We start from the raw sequence: 21456 nt of genomic DNA, 5'->3' as shown, positions 1-21456 counted from the left end.
TGTGAGGACTTCTCCTTTTCTCCCCCCAGGCAGCCAGTGAAGAATGCCACAGTCTCCGGGGCCAGCTGGACGCGACCGAGGCGCAGCTGAGGGTGGTCCAGGAGGAGGCTGCAGGGCTCAAGGTAGGTCCGGCCTCGCGCCCAGGAGCAGAGTGTGGATGGGGCCTGGGAGTCCTGGATCAGGAAAAAAGGCCAGAACTCTGCAGGCTCTCCCACGGCATTCCCCTTGCCTAACTCCTTGTTCTGTGTATGCAGAAGGCATCCGGCTTAGTAAAGAATGTCTGGCACTGTCTGGGCCAGGTCCCCCGGCTGGGGCATTGGAGGGACCTGGGACACCCCGGCCCTGGCCTGGCTCTCTGTCCCCCCACCGTGCCCTGACTGAGGCTCCCGGGACCTTTCCCGGGGATCCTTTTGCAACACGTTGTTTCCCCTTCAACTAGACATGAATGTCCCAATGCAGAGGCGGCCGGGGCTGGGATCTTCCAGGAGAGACCCTCGTGCCCTGCCGTCTCGCTTCCCTCTGGAGACAAGCAAACACACTATGTTCTGCCCACAATCGGTGCTGTGTCGGTGCCCAGACAGAAGAGTGCTCAGGGGCAGGTGATGGGGTGAGGGGCCACCCCCGGTGTCCGAGGCCACATCTCTGAGCTCACCCCGCTGAGCCACTGGGCCGCCCCCTCTGTTACCGGCCTTTCAGTGACGCGGCAGCCCCCCGAGAGGCGGCCCTGCAGCCTGGATCACACTGGGGCTTGTTTCTCCATCTCGTGTTAGGCCGCCGGAGCGGGTCTGGGGAAGGAGCTGGCACAGGTGACCGAAGAGCTGGCCAAGTACCGCACCACGGCCGTGAGGAAGGAGGAGGAAGTCGCAGCCCTGAACGCACGCTTGGAAAGGTGGTGTGCTGGGCCCCCGCCCTGTGCTGTCCTGCTACAGAGAGGCACAGAGGAAGGAGAGAAAGAAATGAGGCTCTTCCAGCCTCTGCCCTGGAGAAGCTTCTCTCTATGATAGCCAGAGAGTCAGGGAGCCCGGGGCCTTCTCCTCCTGGTCTCCTCCCAATAAGAGGAAGTCAGGGAGCCCGGGCCTTCTCCTCCTGGTCTGCCCTGATGAGAGGGAGTCAGGGAGCCCGGGCCTTCTCCTCCTGGTCTGCCCTGATGAGAGGGAGTCAGGGAGCCCGGGTCTTCTCCTCTTGGTTTGTCACACTTGTGGCTGATCCCGGGAGAGAAGGCCTAGCCTGGGCTAAGGAGGTTGGTTACAGCCCAGTGGCTTGCGCTGGAGGCACCCTCTCTGGGGGGGAGAGGAGGGCTTGGGGGGCTCTCCGTTTCCATGCTGTCCCTTTCTCATTTCCTATGTGAAACGTCACACCACAGGGAGGTATTTCCAAAGCTGAAGTCAGCCCAGGGGAAGGCCGACCATCCTGGCCTCGCTCGGGCCTGTGGCTCACATTCCTCCTTCCTTTAGCCCCCCCACATTTGCCCTTTAAATTTGAGGTGGGGAGACAAAGGCCCGGCACCCTCCCTCTGCGCTGAGGACAGCGCCATGCTCTCGGGGGGAGGAGGCCCCCGCGGGGGTCACCGACAGGCTAGTAGAGCGTGGGGGAGCGGGGCCGGGAGCCCAGCCAACGAGGCTGCGCGTCCCCTTGTAGGTCCCAAGAGGAGCTCGGCCGGTCAGAGGCGGCGCGCCAGGAGTGCAGCGACAGGCTCAGGCACGAGGCGGCCGCGTGGGAGAAGAGCGAGCAGCAGCTGCTCGCCGACCTGGACGACCTGAACAAAACCAAGAGATACCTCGAAGAACGGCTCATCGAGCTGCTCAGGTGGGGCAGAGCCTGGGGGGGCTTTTTATAACTCAGCGGGTGAACGGCTTTCCTCCTCCTTGTGTGCCGGGGACATGTGGCTGCCCGGAGGGGCCTCCTGAGCCCCGCAGTGCCATCCTCGCGGGTGCCCGTCCACACGCAGGGCAGCCTGGGAGCTCATCCCCGTGACCACGCTGCCCAGCATGGGGGATGGGGAGGTTCAGGCTTCCTGAGAGTGTGTGCGTGTGTGTGTGTGTGCGTGTGTGTGTGCATGTGTGTGTGTTTGCACGTGTGTGCATGTGCGTGTGTGTGTGTGTGTGTGTGTGTGCACAGGTGTGGAAAACCCTTGGCTGCCGTCTGAGAATCAATAGTAATGATCCAAAGTAACGGTTCCAAGGCAGAAGAGTGCTATGGGGGGAGTCAGCCCATGGAGACCATCTGGGGTCCCATTTGAACCCAGGACCTGCCGTCTCTAGGCCAGCTCTCCACCTAGGGAGCTTCCTGGTTGCCCTGGACTGTGCCTTTAAGAATGTAGCCTCTGTGCATGATCATTAGAAAGTCCTGATGGGAAAAGTCGCCTTTTTGGCTGGTGTCCTAAGAACGAAAGCCGCGCGCCGTGCCTCAGCCCAGAAAGGTTTCTGTCTTCGTGCTGTCAGGCCTCGTCTCAGTCAGAGAGCAGGCAGGAGGCTCGTCGAGCCCGAGGTGGGGGCACGCGGGACCCCCTGCAGGGCTGACCCAACAGTTGAGGGGCTTCGGGCATTCCGTTTCGGGGAGACGAAGCTGGCATTCCAGAGAAGGGAGTCAGGGAGGCCGAGGCCGGGGCCCACCCAGAAGAGGAGATCCTTGTCCAAGCCTGGGAAGGGGCTGCAAAGGCCAGGACAGGGGATGGAGAGCTTCAGGGACATCGGCTCCCTGGGGCAGCCGGCGGAGGTGAGTGGGAGACCCGTCTGGAGGAGGGAGCCGGGGAGACCAGGAGGCCTGGAGGAGGCCAAGGGAGAGAGGACAAAGGCCCTCATTAAGCTGGTAATTTGGTGACTGGAAAGAACCGCTTGTGAGAGATGCGGGGTGCTAGAAAGAGTAAGCCATGGGGGAGGCCCTGGGATCCCTGCTGGGCGGCCCCGGCAGCCACGTAACCCCACTTGGCAGCTCTGGGAAAGCACACAGTGTGCATTCTGGGATGGAAGGGAAGGCCTTAGAGAGCAGGAGAGGAGTTGTAAGGTAGAGGCCACTGGCCGCCTGGACAAGGGGGGGCCACGGGGTTGCAGTCCGAGCCTGCCGCGGAAAGCCCAGGGGACGAGGGGGACGCTGGGCCGGGGGAGGCGACGACTCCTGTTTGAGTCAGGCTGGGCTTAGGATGCTTGGAGTGTCTGAGATGTTATCCGGGATGGGGCTGGCGCTTGGCAGAGGCCACAGACCCGGGAATCCTCCCGGGCAGATGTCAGATGGCCCAGGAAGAAGGCGCAGGCCAGAGTCTCGGAGCGCAGCCGCTGGAAGAGGCCGGGACGGGTGAAGATTCGGCCGAGGAGAGGGAGAGAGGCAGGGGGAGAGCGGTGGTCAGCAGCCGGGGTGACGGACGAGGCTCGAGGAGAAGCCTTCCACTATCCAGCATGGAGCCCGTTCTGCGGTCATGGAGCATCCGCATGGACAACGCTTGACCTCCCTTCCAGCCTAGACATCTCCAAACATGGCCCAGCACGCAGCCAGGCCAAAGCGTCACTGAGAAACGGGTGACGGAGCGAGTAAAGCTCGGCGCTGGTGTGCGGCCCTCCGGGAGCTTTATGTGAGGCACGCGGCCGTGGCGGTTCTCTTTGAGTTTGACCCCTGGCTCCAGCTCTCGGGTCAGCTCCGGCCCAGGCCATTCACAGAGGACAGCCCCTCTGTCATCAGAGAGCCGGACACTCGAAGCAAGAAAGGGCGACTGAGGGAACAAGCGCCCAAGTCGAGGCCGGGCCCAGGCTCCCGAGCCAGACCCTGTCTGGGTGTCTCGGCCTGTCCAGAGCGGACGAATGAGCCAGATCTCTTCTTGGCTGCGAGCCGGGGAGCTCCATCAGGGCAGACGATCCGGGCGCTCCCTCTGGACAGGAAGCATTTCCAGGCCAAACCTTAGACTGCAGGAGGAAGCTTGTATGGTCGGAGCCGGAAGGAGGGGAGCCTGCCGGGCCTCCGAGCGATCACTGATGTTGCCTGGTAGGATCCCGCGTGGCGATAGGAATTAGACGTTGGATTCACCCTAAAGCTCGGGGTTGGGGGTGGCTTTGGGGCTGTCCTTTTGCCTCAACCCAAGGACCTCGTCATGTGTTTGTAACAAAGCTGCCTCCAAGAAGGGCTCTACGGCTCCCCCAGGGCCATGGGGTTGGCTTTTGACTTGATAGGAAAACCTCCTACTAGGGAAACTGGTCAAGACTTGACATTTTTCCTCTTGGGTCGTGAATTTGGGTGACCAGCTCTGAGGTCCCGCTGCTCGGGCCTGTGAGAACACGGACCAGAGAGGGAAGCAGCCGGGCCAGCTGCCTTAAAGAAATGATGCCCTCTGGCAGCGGCTGAATTCCGCACCTGCAGCGCTCCTGCTACACATAGACATTGGGTCCTCCCCGGCTCCCCTCCACACTCAGCCCCCTTCCCCACCGCCGTGACGGCCCCTTTACCTCGTCTCCCGTCCCCCTGAGCTGCCTTCCTCTGCTTTCCCAGCACTGGGCTCAGGGCCCAGCACACAGGAAACACGTTGTAAATGCTCCGTCGTGAGTCAGAGCTTCCAAAACGGTGGCGCCTTATACGACGTCTTTATCACGAGTCTTGTCTTACTCCGAGGAAAATTCTGTTATCAGTCCCGTCCCCAGCAAATAGTCCGACTTGGCTTCTGGGGAAAAAGTGACTCGAACGTGCACATCCTCACATAGACTCGTGTGTTCGCGTTATTGATCAAGATTAATCTGGAGACTCATGATGAGGTTTAGAAGCATTTCTTGGTAAAGAGAGTCTAAAATCTGGTCCTCCATGGCCGCCGGCTCACCATGTGCTAGAGAGAGGAGACACGGTCAGAGTCCAGAGGAAAACGCCAGCCTAGAGGCGGGACAGAAGCAGAGAGCGCTCTCTGCTTCTGTGATGACAGTGATGCCGGGCACCGGACCCAGGCGTCCGGCCGCCAGGCACCCACGTGGCTCTGTGACTCGTGTGCTGGGTGCGAGTCTCCCAGCCCACATGGGTGGGCACACGGGCTCCCCGTGTAACAGGAGCCGTCCGGCAGCTTAGCAGACAGTCTGAAAGCCTCGGTGAGCCTTGGTTGAGCCTCTCCTGCGCCAGAGACAGAAGTTACATGGGCCTTGTCTCCGGGCGACCCCCAGGCTGAGGCCGCATGGTCCGTGGGTGCCTAGTGCTCGAGTACCAGGTCAGAAGGCAGCGCGACCGGATGGAGCCTCAGACCCTTGGGAGCTGGGTCACAGCACCTGGCACGGAGCAGGAGCTCTGAACGGCAGCTGTCTCAATGCTCCTTCCCTTCCCTTCCCGCCTCTGCCGGCCTCCTTTTCAAGGTGGCCTCTCCTTTCAGAGCAGGAGGTCCCGAGGCCAGAGACCCTCTTTGTCCCTGAGCACAGTGCTGGGCATGCTTTAGCCGCTGAAGCAATGTTCATGGCATTGGATTGGAAAGAGATGTGGCCCGGCCTGAGACTCCATGACCTCACACGTGGCCACACAGGGAGGAACCGAGAACCCCACACCAGAGGCTGATGTTGAGGGTTAAGTACATGCTGCAAGTTGTTGCCTGTGGCAGACTGTATCAATGAGTGAACAAAATAGAGAATTTCTCGGACAGGAGGGCCTGGGTTCAAATCTAGCCTTGATACACTTCCTAGCAGTATGACCCTGGGTGAGTCCCTTGTTCCCCATTGCCTTAGCCCTTCCCACTCTTCTGTCTTGGGACTGAGCCACAGTATTCATTCTAAGATGGAAGGGAAGGCTTTAAAAAGAAAAAAAGAAACGATGAGTTGACGTTCTGCGACTGGTGGATGGGGAATGAGGAGGAAGGCGCGGTGTGCCGGGCGTTCTTCCTCTCCTGGAGTTTGGAGATCATGTTCAGAAGAAAGCGAGGAGACCTCTAACCTCTTTTGTGCTCTTCTTCCTTCTCTCTCAAACGCTCTTCCTCATTAGGGACAAGGATGCTCTTTGGCAAAAGTCCGACGCGCTGGAATTCCAGCAGAAACTCAGTGCCGAAGAACGGTGGCTGGGCGACACGGAGGTGAACCACTGCCTGGACTGCAAGAGGGAGTTCAGCTGGATGACCCGGCGGCACCACTGCAGGTGAGCAGCCCGCCTTCGGAGGCTCCCTTCCCTGCTGGAGGCGCCGCTCCTGGCACGGCCGCCCTCCCGGCTCCTCCCACCCTCTGAGTGTCTTCTCCTCCTAGGATCTGCGGGCGCATCTTCTGCTACTACTGCTGCAACAACTACGTCCTGACCAAGCACAGCGGCCGCAAGGAGCGCTGCTGCCGGGCCTGCTTCAGGAAGTTCACCGAAGGTGCCGCCGGCTCCCCGGACAGCTCCGGCTCAGCCGCCTCCCCGGGGGACCCCCCTTCATCGCCATCGAAGGTGGTGGGTGATCAGGCCTGCGCAGTCAGAGGTCAGTCCCCCCCCCATCCTTCCAGCCCTCGGGGCCGCCGTGGGTGTGTCATTGGGGTTCTTAGGTTTTCATAGAGGAAATATTACCTCAAGTCATTTCTTACCTGAAAAAGTCTCCCTTTTTCTGCTGAAGACATGTGAGAAAAAGCCTAGGATGGAGCAAAGCTCCAGGTAATGAGGACCCTCTTAGTTCATCCTCCATTCCCTCTCCAGGGTGGAAGGGCTCCCCTAGGGGAGGCCACTACCACAAGGGGTCCGGGAGCCAGAAAAGCTTACCGGTGCCGCTGTGGGACCGAGGGCGATGCAGGCCTCCTTCCAAAGCCGGCTTCCTGCTGGTTCTGGCCTCCACTCCTGGCTCCTTGGGCCCCTTAGGGACCAAACGAGGAGGTCCCACAGCCGCCCTGGGCAGCTACCTCTGTGAGGACTGAACAGGAGGCCCAGGCAGGTGGAAGAAGCCCCTCCGCCATGCCTGTCCTTCCCTGGCAGTGCTGGGAGTGCGGGCTCCTGGGCCTTCTTCTAGCTCAGGGCTCCTAAATCATGGGAATTTGTCTTTAAAATTTATTTTACATTCTGATAACTGCATTTTGACCTAATTGGCTTCCTTTTAAATTCTGTATCCTTTATTTTATACATTTGAAAACATGGTTCTGAGAAGGGGCCCAGACACTGTCCGCGGAGCCACGACCCCTAAGAGGTGAATAAGGCCGCTTTCTGGGGGTCCTCGGGAAGGCCAGTGTGGTCAGGCCCCTCGCCCTAGTGACCTCGCTGCAGAGCAAGTAGAGAGGCGTCCGCCTTATGAAGTGGCGTCGTGGTCTGGGGCCTTTCCTTTCCCTCGGCCTCTTTCCCTCCCCTCAAACTCCAATGGACAAACAAGTGTGTAAGACAGTTTTTAGAGAGCTCGTCAAGAGGTTCCCTGTCCTCTTTCCCGACTTCTCGGAGGCTCCCCATCCATTATGCAGTGGGGGGGAGATCAGCCCCCCAGTGCAAGAAAGTGAACAGCCAAGAAACGGACTTGCTGAGAGGGGCAGCGAGGAAGGCCGCGCCGTGGGTTTAGCCCGCCAGTCTGGAGACCCTACCAAGCTCCGGACTCGTCCTCCCTCATCTTCCTCCCAGCCTTTCCACTTCCATGGGCCGGCATCCTGGGGAGAGGGGCCCAGGGCCCGGCTCTTCTGCCTCCCACTCCTCCCGCCCTCCCCACACCCTCCACCCCATGTGGGGCCCGGAGCCCGAGGACGGGGCTCTTCTGCCTCCCCGGGGCTGCACGTGGGGGGCTCACGTGGGGCCCGTCCCTCCACACAGCCTTCCCCTGTGTAAGCGAGACTTTGGCCTACGTGTGTTTGGCCAGATTTGTGCTTCCAGACCACCAGAGGGTTTCCCTGTGGCTGCGGGAGGAAGGGCCTGTGCGTCCTCCATTGTCTTTCAGGCAGTGCCCACTGTGTGTTGGGGGGGGGAGGCTCACAAGGGCTGCAGGGCACCCAGAGAGAGAGGTTCCCACCATCCCTCAGCCATTCAGCAAACAGTGCTGGTGGCTCCCAGAGATGCAAGCGCTGTGCCAAGGCCGGACACAGGGAGAAGCAGCCAGCCGCGGGATGTGCTGGCCAGTTCCTGGGCGTCTCTGTGTTACCCGAGAGCCCCCCCATCCCCATGTCTGTGCATGGGTGTGTGGGCGCGTCTGTGATCAGGGTCTGCAGCGGAATCAGCCCGCTGGGCCAGAGGCCGTGCGCACATGCTGCCAGCCGTGTCTGTGCACACAGCCGTGCTCGCTTCGCCCCGGAGACGGCGGCTGCTTGCACTCTTCTTTCTTAGCGTCCGAGGTCAGACAGAGGAACCTCCCGGCCGGGGCGCTCCCTCACGTGCGCTCGCTCCTGTCTTCTTGTTCTCGCATGTGGCCGGGATCCAGGGGCGCCTCCGGATTCCAGAGCCCCGGACGATGCGGTGTTTGACATCATCACCGACGAAGAGCTGTGCCAGATACAGGACTCCGGCTCCCTCCCCGAAACGCCCTCCGAAATGGACTCCCTGGACCAAAGCGTGGCTGAACCGTGAGTAACCGCGCCTCGGCCTCCCCGGCGCTTGCTTCCTCTGGCTTCCTGAGCCCGGGGAGGGTCTGGGGGGGGCTTCCTTCCGAATGGCTCTCTGGGCCCCTCGGCGTCCAGCCCCGGGCCCGGCACAGAGCGGCTGCTTCCACACAAACACCATCACCCTCGAGGCCTGGTTTGAGTGCCTGCAAGGAAGAGGCCCGTCTGAGGCTTCTGTGACCCACTTTTGTACCCACACAGGAAGCGCTTTTGGCAGGGGATCCGCGTGGCTGAACCAGCCCGATCTGCTCTGACTGCCCCCCGCCCCCGGTCAGCCTGCAGAAGCCCCCTTTGCTTGTGGGGGTGCCGGCGGGGGGGTCCCTCCTTCGTTTATTTCAGCACACACACCGTAACCACCTGCCTTAGGGGAATCGCAGGCCTGGAGAGGGAGGCAGGAGGCATTCTGGGCATTCACAGATGAGAGGGAGCTCCTGGAGGGATGGCAGGGCGCTGGCCTCTAAGGGGAGGCTTTCATGCAGCTCAGTCTCCCAGGCACAAGCAGGGGAGGGAAGGCTGAGCTCTAGGACGTGAAGGACATCTGGATGAGGACGGGCCTTCCTGAGCCGGGCCACAGTCGTGCTTTATCATCGTACAGACAGCAGAGGCTGCTGGGAGATCTGGGCTATGGGGGGGGCCTCGCCCACTTACGTGCTTCAGGAAGGCTATTTTGGTAGCCGTGTAGACGATGGATTGGGATTAGGAGGCCCTTCGAATAGTCCCGGCAAGTGGGGATGGAGTGCTGAGCTAAGGTGGCCATCGAGCAAGCCGAAAGAAGGAACGGGCGGGAGGGGTGCTTGGGCCCCCGCGGCGAGAGAGGAGGCCCAGGTGGCGTGGGGGAGGCGAGGGTCGAGGCTGGCTCCGGCTCTGGCTGGAAGGCTGGTCGGGCCCTCGGCGGCATGAGGGAAGCTTTGAGTGGAGCCAGGCTTCGTGAGGAAGAGACTTGTTTCATGTGGCCATGCCGGGTCTGAGATGCCTCTGCAGTGGAGAGGTGGGCCTGGCGGTCAGCCGTAGAGACGGGCCAGACGTCCGCCTCCAGAGGCTATTCAGAGTCCCGGGAGCCGCTGAGGTGGTCGTGGGAGCGGTGAGAGAGGGCAGAGGACCCAGGGCAGCTTTGGGGTACCCCCGTGGCGCCATGACAGGGTGGCCTGCACGAATGGATACACGGGTGGCTCGGCGCTTCTCACCGCCTCCGTTTCCTCATCTGCATTAAAAGAGGGAATTGAACTCATTGAACGCTGGGTCCCATCCATGGTTTTTGCAGACCCAGGAAGGATTCCCCCCGGCCCTACTAGAATGGAAGCCGAGGCAGGACCTGCCCCTGCAGCTTCACAGAATCATCCTGCGTGAGGACCGTCAAGAAGGAAACGCCAAACCGGAACAGTAACAAGGAAGCAGCTCTGAGCTGGGCACTGCAGTCCACTGGAGGTGCAAAGAAAGGGTCTCCCAGGCTAAGCGGGAGGCCACATGCACCTCTGGTGGCGCCAGAGGGAGGCGGAGGAGGAGAGCCCTCCAGGCGTCGGGCAGGCCGCTGAAAAGACTCAGAATCCAGATGGCGGCCCCGCGCGAGGATCAGCTCGGAAGTCAGCCGCGTCCCCGGAGGGGAGAAGGGCCGAGAGGCCAGCCCAGGTAGATGGAAGAGCTTTGAAAGAAAAACAGGTCTTGTCTTTTGTGCTGAAGGTGATGGGGAGCCACTAGGGCTCGTTGAGTGGAGGAGCGCCCTGATGGGCCCGAGCCTCAGGGAGCGCTTTGGTGGCTGAGGGGTGGACGGCTTGGAGGGAGCGGAGACCTGAGGCGGCGAAAGCACCAGCGGGCTCCCCTTTACGTGGCAGGAACAAGGACGGTTGCCTTCCCGCACCAGGACTTCCTGTCCTTCAGTCCTTGAGGAGACTTCCAAGAAGCGTCTTCTGAGGGCTGGATTTCTCCTTCCTGGAAGCTCCTGAAGGAAAGTGGTTTGGGAGCCCGGCAGCCTCCTGCCCCATCCCGCCTCCTCGGGTGGCTCCTGCCTCGTGACTAGCTCGATCTAAATATAGCCGCCGCCAGAGAGAAGCGTCTGTGGTTCCCAAGGCACGGAGGATGCGCTCTTTTGGTCTCTGGCCTTCCTCAACCATCGTTTGACCTATTTTCCTGGCATCAAAGAATTTCTTTTTTGAAAGTTAGAATCTTGTTAAGCGTGGATGTGGGGGCAGGGGTGCCTTGCAAAGGCCGGTGCCGTGGGTGCGAATCCCCATGGGGCAGAGCCCCCCTCAGCCTCCCTCTCCTTCCTGTCCCCCTGCGGGTCTCCCCCATCCTCTCTGCCTTCAGGGTCCTCCTCATCTGGCAGCTCCTGTTATTAGTCACTTGGCCCTTTTATCTCCTGAACTGAGTGCTCCGGGCTTCCAGGCAGGGCCCGGCGCCTCCAACAGGGTCCTGAACCCTCTTGGACGCTCAGTACTTGATTGCAGGGAGGAATGACCACTCCAGTTGGGGGTAGGGTGGGGGTGGGGGATTGGTGGTCTAGCAAGCGAGCTGGGAGAGAGCTGGATTCAGATTCTGACCTCGCCGCCGTGTTCCTTCCACCCAGGAAGCTGTGCGCTCCTCTCTCCCACCAGCACGGCCTGCCAGGGGGAGAGTCCCGGCCCTGAGAGCTCCACGACTGTTCCCAGAATGGCCTCCCTCAGAAGGAACGGCCACAGAGCAGATCGCAGTGCCCTGAGCAGTGCCCGTCCTGGGAACCCTCCCGGCGCGCCTTGGGCCGCACACAGAAACCTGCGGCCTCCCATCAGACGTGGGAGTCCGCCCAGGAGAGGGAAGGGGCCGGAGGACGACTAGCACTTCCATCTGAGGTGGACCCAGAAGAGAGCCGCAGAGCCCCAGGCCGCCGGCTTCCTCCACGTCCAGCCCCAGAGCCATCTCTGGGGGAAGCCCTCCACCAGGCCTTCTCCGCCAGCAGCCCAGGGGAAGTCGGCCCACCTGGAGGGCCTCCGGAGGCTTGTTTAGGGACTAGATCCACAGGCCCAAGGCAGTGACTAAGAACAGCTTCAGCCCCGCGGGTGGATGAGGAAGGGGTCAAGTGGCCCCCGGCGGCTCTCTCCAAGATCTCCCCTCAGAGGGGCAGGGCCCAGCCCCATCAGTCACAGGCTTGGCCGAGCCCAGGCTCGAGTCAGCAGCCCGGAGAGCGCCTTCGTCTGCCGAGCCGCTGCAGGTCAGATTTGAACCCAGGACCTCCTGACTCTGGGTCCGGCTCCATCCACCGAGCCACTTCGCTGCCCCACTTCCTTGCTTTTTTGGAGAAAGGCAGAGAAGTCAGCGATGATGGGGCATGGGGGCCCCCAGAGCAAGTGCTGGAGGATGGAAAGAGCGTCAAATTGGAGAAAGTCAGGAGGGGAAGGACAAGGCTGAGGTCTGCAGACTTTGTATTATGTCCCAGAGGTAGCAGGGCCACAGAATTCACTCCAGATGGACAGGCTTGGGGGTTTGAGGGCCCACCGACGCTGGCCACTTTATTGGGGCTAGTTCTGGCCCCCCAGGTGAGCAGGAGAAGCAGGGTCCCCCCAATCTAGGGGAGCCCCGGGCCCAGCCCATTCCCTTGGGGTAGGTGAGCAGGAGAAGCAGGGTCCCCCCAATCTAGGGGAGCCCCGGGCCCAGCCCATTCCCTTGGGGTAGGTGAGCAGGAGAAGCAGGGTCCCCCCAATCTAGGGGAGCCCCGGGCCCAGCCCATTCCCTTGGGGTAGGTGAGCAGGAGAAGCAGGGTCCCCCCAATCTAGGGGAGCCCCGGGCCCAGCCCATTCCTTTGGGGTAGGTGAGCAGGAGAAGCAGGTTCCCCCCAATCTAGGGGAGCCCTGGGCCCAGCCTGCTCCCTCACAGGGCCTGGCTTGCGGAGGCCCGGGCCTCTTTCACACTCTCTGCTGTAGCCAGGTGTCCGATGAGGCCAGAGCAGGCTTTTGAGGCTGCAGGAGAAATCCCCAAGCACGAAGGGGCTCTGATCATGGCGTTAGAAGAGATGATGGGATGGCTGGGTGGCTCGGGATGGAGGGCCTGGGCTCTATGTAGTCTCAGACCCTCCCCAGCCGGGTGACCCCGGGCAGGTCCATCGGCCCCCATTGCCCAGACCGCTGCCAGGCCAGAAGGGAAGACTTCTCTGCCTGGGACGCTCGCACCCCAGTGGGCCGGGCCTCGCTGCCACGTCCGCCCTCCTGTGCTCTGGCTCGGCTCTGTGAAGAGGGCTGCCGGGCCTCTCCTCCACAGCCAGAGCATCTGTTCGGTGCCAGGCCCTGTGCTAAGTGCTTGATGATATTTTCTCATTTTCAACTTACGACCCCCCCAGGAGGTGGGCTGCCCCCCTTCTAGAGCCGACGGCCTGCCCAAAGGCCACACGGCCCGGCAGTGTCCAAGGCCACACCGAACTTGGGCCTGCCTGCCCCCGGGCCCAGCCGCCGCCCACCATGCCCTGAGCTGCCCTGAACCCGAGCCCAGGTTAGAAACCCCAAGTGGAGCCCTCAGACCTCTGCCTGGTGGCGGGGGACATTGCTGGGATGGGCTCTGCCCTGCTGGCCCCCAGATGTCCGGCCGAGGTCAGACCGTCTCCACTCCCTGAGACCTGCCCCATGGGTCCTAGGGGTGCCCCCGCAGGCATGGAGCCCCATTGCCAGGAGAGGGGTGCTCAGGCCCCACAGGAGCGGACCATCGTGCCGGCTTTGAGGCTCCACGAGGAAGGTGGCCCCGAAGTCCTACTTTAAAGTGTGGGGGGGATGCAGGGGGATAGAGAGCAGTGCGCCCACAGGCCGGAGGCTGAGAAGCAGAGGCCCCAGCGAAGGGCATCTGGGCGCAGAGTCAGGCTGCAAAGGGAGGAGGGTACCCGATTGTGGGAGGCCTTGAATGCCCCACCGAGAGCTTGTCCTTGACTCTGGAGCCAGTAAACCGTGTGAAACCCATGATCTCTCTGAGATCCCCTGACTCACTAGGCCCATTCCAGCCTCTGTTCTTGGCTGCCCTCCCAGGAATCCCTGTTTTCATCTTCCCCTTCCCCGTGGGATGAAAAGCTTTGTCCCCCGCTAAAGAAGTCCTGGGCGCCAGAAAAGGCAGCGGGTGTGCGCTGGTAGGTGTGCAGGGGGCCAGGGAGGTGGCCTCTCGGCAGTGCCTCCTCTGCCTGCTCCGGGCCAGCCCCGGCTGCCAGCCATGCGCCGCTCACTCAGCCGCCGCCAGCCTGAGCCATGCTGCCTGGGGAGGGGGAGGGAAGCCTGCTGGACCACTTCCCCCATGGATGGAGAGGACAAAGGTGGGATCAGGAAGTGTGCAGGAGCCCTGGGTGCCCCCTTCTAGTCCCTGGAAGTGTTTGAGGACCAGGAAGAAGCCCCTGGGATGTGGGGAAGGAGGGAAGCGCAGAGCCGCGGCTCACCCAGTTGGGGTTTCTGGAACGGGCTGATCTCTTCAGGTCTCCCAACACTAACTTAAATAGGCTGTGTGGCCCTGGACAAGTCCCATCACCTCTGGCCGCCTCCGTCTTCTCATCCGTGAAAGGGAGCTCCTAGCCCCTGCCTTGAAGTCTTGGGATCCTTGTAAAGTGCTTTGGCAACCCTGAGCGCTCTGTAAGTGCCGTCTGCACCTCCGTGTTTTGTGTGATGTGTGTTTGTGCATTCTAAGGACCCAGCAGAGGGGCCCGCTTCATCCAGGGAGCGGCGGGGCCCGGCGCTGTGGCGGCAGAGGGTTGGTTACCCCGGCCCACGGCCATTTCTCTAGCATGAAAGCTGGGGCCACAAAGCCCTGCAAAACACCCAAGACCTCTTTTTCCCAGGATGGTTCAAGCCATGTTGGGCAAAAAATAGAAAATCCACAAAGAAATGAATAGTGAAAACAACCCTTTATTATGACCAGACTGTACTAGGGAAAGGATGCTCCACTCCCCAAACCTCACTTAGGGACAAGCCAGACAGAGTTCCCAAAGACTCGCCGTTCCCCTTTACAAGACGCTTTCACCAAAGGGCATGCGTCCCTTCAGACGGTGACGTTTGCGTTGGGCCCATCCGCCTGTCACAGGAGAGCCCGCCATGGCCTATCTCCTGGCGCAGCAGACCGCTGGGATCCGGAGACCTGACAGCAAGACGTCTGCTTCAGGCCCGGGGCCCGAGATCTCTTGGCTCTCCTCCGTGTCCTTTCCTTCTCCAAGCTTGTACCACTCTGTCCTCTCGTCCCCTGAGCCACGGTGTCCGTAGTGGTGTGGCTGACCCTTTGTCCATTTCATGGCGTGCCCAAAGGCCGGGCTTGATGCCCGTGCTGGTTCAGAGTCGGGGAATGACCTTGCCCTAGTCTAGTTCCTAGGGTCCCCGAGCGCAGGGGCCCTGCCTAGCTCAGCATCTTTATCTCAAGAGAAAAGAATCCACAGTGGCCAGCACAGCACTGCCTATCCAGAGTCTACAAGCAGATGTCCCACTCGACATACAGCCATCGTCCTAGAACCGTCCAGAATGCTTCACTTTGTGGCACCGAGCACAGTACCTGGCATGCAGCAGGCGTCTCATAAGCGCTTACTGACGCAGCTGAATTGTGGGGAATTGTGGGGTTGTGCTACAGCTGATACAGGCTGGTGGCCTGAGCGTGGTTGGAAGCAGAACAACTTCTGGAGGTGTCGTCGCTGGACTTCCACTGGCCTGCTTTCCCTGCGGCCTGGGGGCACTTGAGGGCCTTCATGAGTTTCCAGAAGTTCCTCCTGAATTTCAGCCCGACAAAGGCGTAGAGCACTGGGTTGAGGCAGACCCGTAGGTAGGCGATGGCCTCCGTCACCATGAGACCGTACAGGAAGCGCGGGTCTGTGTCATACTCCCAGTTCGTGGTGCGAATGAGCTTCATGAGGTTGAAAGGCAGCTGGGTCGCGATGAATACCACCACCACCAAGAAGATGATCTTTAAGGACTTGTGCTTCTGGAACCTTTTGGCCTGCACCAGGGTCTTGACGATGACCGAGTAACAGACGATCATGGCTATCAGAGGCAGGAAGAACCCGATTGTCATCTGGGTGGAGAGCACCACAGTAGAAATGCCTTCCTCTTCGTTATGACAAACCCTCTTGTCATTTGGAAAAACTCTGGCATACATGAACTGTGGGATGGTGACTGTTAGGGAGATCAGCCAAATGGTGGCACAGAGGTTCTTCCCCACCGTCATCCTTTTGGCTTGGTAATTGTAGGTCTTGGTGGCCTGGACGACTGCCAGAAGCCGGTCAATGGTGATGGAGGTCAGGAACAGCATGGATGTGTAGAAATTTAAGGTGTACATCCCCAGGATCACCTTGCACATGACTTGCCCAAAGACCCACTCATGAATGGTGGCATAAACCCAGAATGGCAGAGTACAAAGAAACAGTAAGTCAGCTATGGGTAAGTTCATAAGAAATTGGTCTGTCAGACTCTTTGCCTTCTGGAAAAATATATAGACTGCCAGCACCAGACAGTTCCCCACCAGGCCACAGGAGAACACCAGCAGATACGTGCAGGGGAGGAAGATCTTGCCGAACTTCTGGAAATTCTCGTGCCCCTCCTTGCTGACATTCTCTAATGTCTTCCAAACATCGGGATCGTATGCATACTCTTCCATGGTCAGTCTCTCTTTTTAGCAACACCTGTGATTATACAATAATATTCCTCATATACCTTGGAGCCACATTATTCCCATCCTCCATCCATCTCCTAGAAATTCTGTCCTGCTCATTAGCCTTCTACTGTCCAAGCCTGAAAAACCAGTGGTGTTAGGAGGTGGATTTCCTCGAGATACTCAGGATCCCTCCCATATAGGAAGCACTCAGGAGCAGCCTTTCTACATGAGGAAAAGTATATATTGTGCTCTTCTCTCTACTCTGATTTAGCTGGACTCACCAGGGCTCTAAATTCACAAGTTAGCATGGCCTCAGCCCATAACATGAGAACATTCATGGCAGACATGCTGCTGCTCCAAAATCTCTGCTTACTTGAACTTTTTACCCTGAATTCATAGCTCAGAAGCATTATGAGGCAGAGAGGTGCCCAAGTGCAGAATGAAGCTTAGAACATCCATCTGGCATTATCTGAGGCATGTTGAGATTTCCGCCCTTCCTCAATCCCAAATATCTCCCATGTTATCTGACATAGTTCCTGAAATTCTGCCATTAGTGATTTAATTCTTAGATTTTGAAGCTTTCTGTCTTGAAGATTCCCCTTCTTAAGCTGAAATATTCCTAGGAATAAGACCTCAAGTCTTTATCAACCCAAGCTTGAGAGGATTTACCAAATAATCAATAAACATTAATTAAGCTCCCAGTGTGTGCCAGGTACTGTGCTAAGCATTGGAATGGATTTGACAAATTATAAGGTAGTACGGAAGTGACAACAGACTAAGTCATTGGGATGGGAGAAAGGCAGTGAAAAGAATGGTGAGATGGCATCAAAGACCAACTATTGCCTATGTCATGCATTCTGGCTTCCTAATTCTTTAGAGTACTAGGACTGAAGTCAAAAAGAATTGAGTTCAAATCCAGCCTCAGACGTAGTGGCTGCATGACCCTGGGCAAGTCACTTAACCCCTTTGCCTCAGTTTCCTTTTCTGTAAAATGGGGAGAAAAATAGCACCTACCCCCAGGGTTGTTGTGAGCCCCAAATGAGATATTTCTAAAATGCTTAGGACAGTTCCTGGCACATAGGAGCCACTTAATGCTTATCCCTCCCCTCCCCTCCTTCCTTTTCCCCATGTTTGCTAAACCATACTGCTGGGGTAAGAGTAGCTTTATGTAAAATCTGTTGGTTCTGAGTATTCTGGCTCAGAAACGAGTCCAGTAGCAGCACCATCATCTTTGCTGCAGCAAGAACAGGTCTTTTAGTGTCAAAGGGCAGCAAGTGAGGACTCGTTTTATGTGATGCCTTTTTTCTGTTTGGTTCCTCAGGAAGATAAACACAGCCCCTAAACCCTGGTGGTTTATAAGGAGAACCATGGGCTTATGGGATATTACAACCCAAAAGACCCCAAGTGATCGGAGGCAAAAACCGAGGCACAGAATAGGAAACTGACTTCTCCAGAATCAGACTGAGTGTAGGGGGAGAATAGGGGCTCGAGCCCATGTTTCCCAGCTCCTAGTTCAGTGCTCCTTCTGCCCCGTCCAACAGGGTCCTTATAGTATTCAGCATCTTTCTTTTAATTTTACTCAAAATACTCATTTGTTTCCCTCCATTCTAGTCTACTGTGCTATTGGTTTTGATTTTTATTAGTTCACGAGATTTATTACTAACGAGACATAGTACTTGGTATGTCAAACTCGTGATACCACGACCTTCCAGGCAATCAGACAAGCAGCATTTATTAAGCTCCCAACATGATCCAGGTACTTTGTTAGCAAGATGGCTCTGGAGGAATAATTCCAACTACTTATATTTTTGTGGTGCTTTCAAGTTTTCCAAGTACTTTCCTTCTAATAGCCCTTGGGAAGGCTAAGTACAGAAATACAATTATTCACATTTTTCTAGACTAGGAAACTGAGACCCAGAGATGCTCAATTAATGTACTGATGGTCACACAGCCACTAAGTAAGACAGAGAAAAACAAAGAAGAAAGAAAGAAAAAGACTGAGAGACAAAGAAAGGAAGGAAGAAAGCAAGCTAGCTTTTCCTATCCCAGTATTTTGGAAAGATTGAGATGTGCATAAATTTCTTTGTAAACCATGAACCCTCATATAAAGACAGGTTGTTATATCATTAGTGATACTGCACATCTTCTCTGTCTGTAAAGGCAAGAACCTTGTCTTGGATGTCCTATGTTCAACCAAACTTATTATAAGAGCACAACTCACTGGAAAGATCTGAGTCAGATTGTATGTCTCTCTTTTTTCTTAGTCACACACAGCATTTTATAGTATCAAATGCCATTTGATAGTGTGTATTGTTTATAAAGGAACAAAACTTTGATTTTCCTTCTTTTAGAGGTGATATAAAAGTCAAGACACTGTAGCCATTTAATGTAGTTTTCCCTTGCTTGCTGATTAAATCTTTCCATCAACTGGCATCATTTGAATTCACCCTTACATCATACTCATCAGAACTGGACCTGGGCAGCACTTTCTGAGTTCTACTTCATTGACCTGTGCAGTTCCAGGGCTAAGACGCCTCCTCCTTTGTGTGTGTCCCTGCCTCACCTGAAACTAATCCAGAAAATTTAGTGCTTCAGCCCTGTGGTCAGAAAGATCTTCCAAGTCTAGTTGATGCTATTAGAGGATCACAGTAAAATGACTAGGCTGAAGAATGGTGCTTATCCCAGGCTATAGTTTCCTCTTTTCACTGGAACTGGTTTCATTTTTTTGACTGTTTCTATCTCCTTCCTTGCCCCATCCCTTTGCATACCCCACCCTCATCACCAGAACAAATTCCCTCTTCGTCTCCACCTCTAAAAATCTTTTAATTCTTTCAAAATCGCCCAGGTGCCATCTCCTATGTGACTCCTTTCTTGACATCCCTAGTTCCGGAGCACTTAACCTTTTTTGTGTAGCATGAATCTCTTTGGCCACCTAGTAAAGTCTTTGAACCCCCTCCATAGGATAACATTTTAAAATCCATCAATAAATTTTTTTCATAGAATTACAAAGGGAACCCTCCAATCCTGAAGTATAATTTTCAAAATATTTTTAGAAACAAATTCTGGACCCTCCTCCACTCTAGTTGTCAATGCTTTCTCTCTCCTCAAATTATCATGTTCTCATTAAATCTGTTCTTTTATCCCCACTCTTTACCCAAATAGAAAGTAAGCTCTTTGAGGGCAGGTAATGCTTAATTTTTGTTTTTTTAACCCAATTAAGTTGTGTGTGACCATCTAGAGCATTTGAAAAAAAAGACTTAACAGAAAGGAATAAAGAACAGCCTCCATGGAGAGAGGACACTGTGCCTTCCATTCTGCTTTATTGCTGTAGAAACAACAACAAAAAATGGAACTCACCAGACTCTCCTTGGGTGCTGACACTCAGTTTATTCCTAGCATTAAGCTCATGGCGCTGTAGCCTTTGTATCTCAGTGGATGTGGTCTTATGCCTTCTGAAGAGACTGTTTTTATGTCAAAAGTCTTAGGGCTGGCCATCAGGAAGGAACTTTCCCCTCCCACTTGTTCTGGGTATTGGTTGGTACACCCACAAGCTCTCTGGGTCCAGGTAAAGCAAAGTTAGCACCTGCAGAGCTCGTGGCTTTCTGCTCAAGGCAGTTAACCCTTTCTGAGCTTCAGTTTCCTCAATTGGATATGCCAAGGGAGAGGGGGAGGTTGACTCCCAGACCTAAGTGACCAGAAGGAAGGGAGAGAGGAAGGCTGAGGCAGTGGGAAAGGTTCTAGATTTGGACTGAGGGGACCTGGCTTCACATCCCAGCTTTGCCACTTGTTATTGCTCTGTGCCTTTGGACAAGTCGTTTCACACTTCTTAGCCACTGTTTGTTCTAAAAGGGGAGCTAGACCTTTGCAGACTTGAGTCTGCAAGATGATATTAGGGTGGTTTCAAGGGGAGAAGATACTGAGTTCTGATTTGGGCATATTGAATCAGAGTGGTCCAGCAAGGGGTGGTGTGGGACTGACGCTTAGGGTAGACTTGGACAAATCCGCCTTTCTGGGCTGATGCTTGTCCATCAAAGTGCAGGGGTGGACAAGATGACCTTTTAGCTCCAAATCTTATACCTTCAGTCAAATGAGGTGATCTGGAATCATCTCAGTAATCTCCAAGGGGAGTAAAAACCAATTGCTGCAGCTTTTCAAAAAACCCTCAAACCTTCTGTCTTCTTATCAGTATTAGCTGGAAGAGCAGTAAGGGGCTAAGTCACTTAGCCAAGGTCTCACAGCTAGTGTCTGAGCCTACATTTAAACCCAGGACCTCCTGTCTCTAAGCCTCGTGCTCTATCCACTGTTTCTTATGGGTAACTTTGCCGTGCTAACACGGGTAACAAGGAACAGAGCCTGGATTTGCAGCAGTGCTTGCAGTGGCATGTTCGTTGAATGCCCGTCTTTTTGCATGGATGATTAGGTTCAGGTTTGCCGGGTATGGCATGTGGGATCGTATCTGAAGCTTCTTCTAAGAATATAACATTTCTTTTTCATCTGTGGTTTCTAGTGGGCGCAGAACATTCTTGTGTCATCATAACCCTTTCCTTTATATTTAAGGTCTTTCTCCTGGTTTCTTGCAAACATTTCCAAGAATGATCAAACTAAGCAGTCTGTGTCTTGGAATTTGAAGCCTATTTGTGTTCCAGAGGTGACTTGTGCATTGTGGTTTGCCTTCTGTATTCAGAAATGGTTTCTTGCCCTATGGTGGTCAGGCTTTTTTACTTGTCATGTTCTGATGGGAGGCCCATGATTGTAGAGCCTTAAGTTGTCTTGGTGCACCGTATCTGAAAAGGTCAGGATGGGGGGTGGGGGGGCAGCTGGGTGGCTCAGTGGATTGAGAGTCCTGGGTTCAAATCTGGACTCAGACACTTCCCAGCTGTGTGACTCTGGGCAAGTCTCTTGACCCCCATTACCTAGCCCTTACCACTCTTCTGCCTTGGAATCAATACATAGATAGGAAGGCAAGGGTTTAAAAAAATTTTTTAATTAAAAAAAAATGAAAAGATCAGTATGCTTTGTTTGCATCGAGGTCACATGGTCTTTTCTTGTCAGTGTTTTTTGCTTTTGTCCTTCACTTCAGAACACTTGTATTCCCAATCTGTTTTCTCTTTTGCTTCTTTGGAGAGACTTACCCCTGTGGATTCAAGTTTCCTCATCTACTAATTATTTCTACTGTGCAAATCACAAATTCTGCCTTTCGTTCCCATCTAACTTCTCTCAAAATTCTGATTTCTCCCCTTGAACTGCTCTGGAACATCCAGCTATAGTTTCCATATTCTTTTGGGAATCTATAGGGGTTTAGTCTTATCAGTGTTTTCTCATTTTATTATCTCCCTTGTTGATTTATTTGCTTATCTTCTAGGTTTTTAACTGAATTTTCTTCCTGAAGTATTTGCTAGTTTGGAGTCTTCTTTTTTTTTTC

The 21456-nt window shown here is 56.0% G+C and overlaps 2 protein-coding genes across 3 annotated transcripts in view; one reads left to right on the top strand and one right to left on the bottom strand.

The window, feature by feature from the left end:
• The window catches only part of FYCO1 (FYVE and coiled-coil domain autophagy adaptor 1), a 107876-nt gene that overhangs the window by 64449 nt on the left and 21971 nt on the right, over positions 1-21456 (top strand). For both annotated transcript variants that reach the window (XM_007505070.3, XM_001379531.4), the window contains exons 9-14: positions 30-122; positions 771-889; positions 1639-1806; positions 5929-6078; positions 6183-6394; positions 8294-8435. In XM_007505070.3, coding sequence (XP_007505132.1) covers positions 30-122; positions 771-889; positions 1639-1806; positions 5929-6078; positions 6183-6394; positions 8294-8435 — 884 coding nt within the window. The remainder of the gene's footprint in view (positions 1-29; positions 123-770; positions 890-1638; positions 1807-5928; positions 6079-6182; positions 6395-8293; positions 8436-21456) is intronic.
• On the bottom strand, positions 14295-19468 carry CXCR6 (C-X-C motif chemokine receptor 6). The gene is made up of 2 exons (XM_007505069.3): positions 19392-19468; positions 14295-16062 (listed from the first exon to the last, which is right to left on the bottom strand). Exon 2 carries the CDS (start codon positions 16035-16037, stop codon positions 15012-15014), a length of 1026 nt encoding a protein of 341 aa, XP_007505131.1. The 5' UTR covers positions 16038-16062; positions 19392-19468; the 3' UTR covers positions 14295-15011.

The sequence above is a fragment of the Monodelphis domestica genome, chromosome 5, assembly GCF_027887165.1.
Source record: "Monodelphis domestica isolate mMonDom1 chromosome 5, mMonDom1.pri, whole genome shotgun sequence".
In the NCBI taxonomy this organism is placed as follows: domain Eukaryota; kingdom Metazoa; phylum Chordata; class Mammalia; order Didelphimorphia; family Didelphidae; genus Monodelphis; species Monodelphis domestica.
Note: the sequence above shows the minus strand (reverse complement) of the source record. Positions and strands in the feature narration are given on the sequence as shown.

Bases quoted from the DNA above. Each gene is read 5' to 3' on its own strand.
- CXCR6 (XM_007505069.3), bottom strand. From the start codon at position 16,037: ATGGAAGAGTATGCATACGATCCCGATGTTTGGAAGACATTAGAGAAT.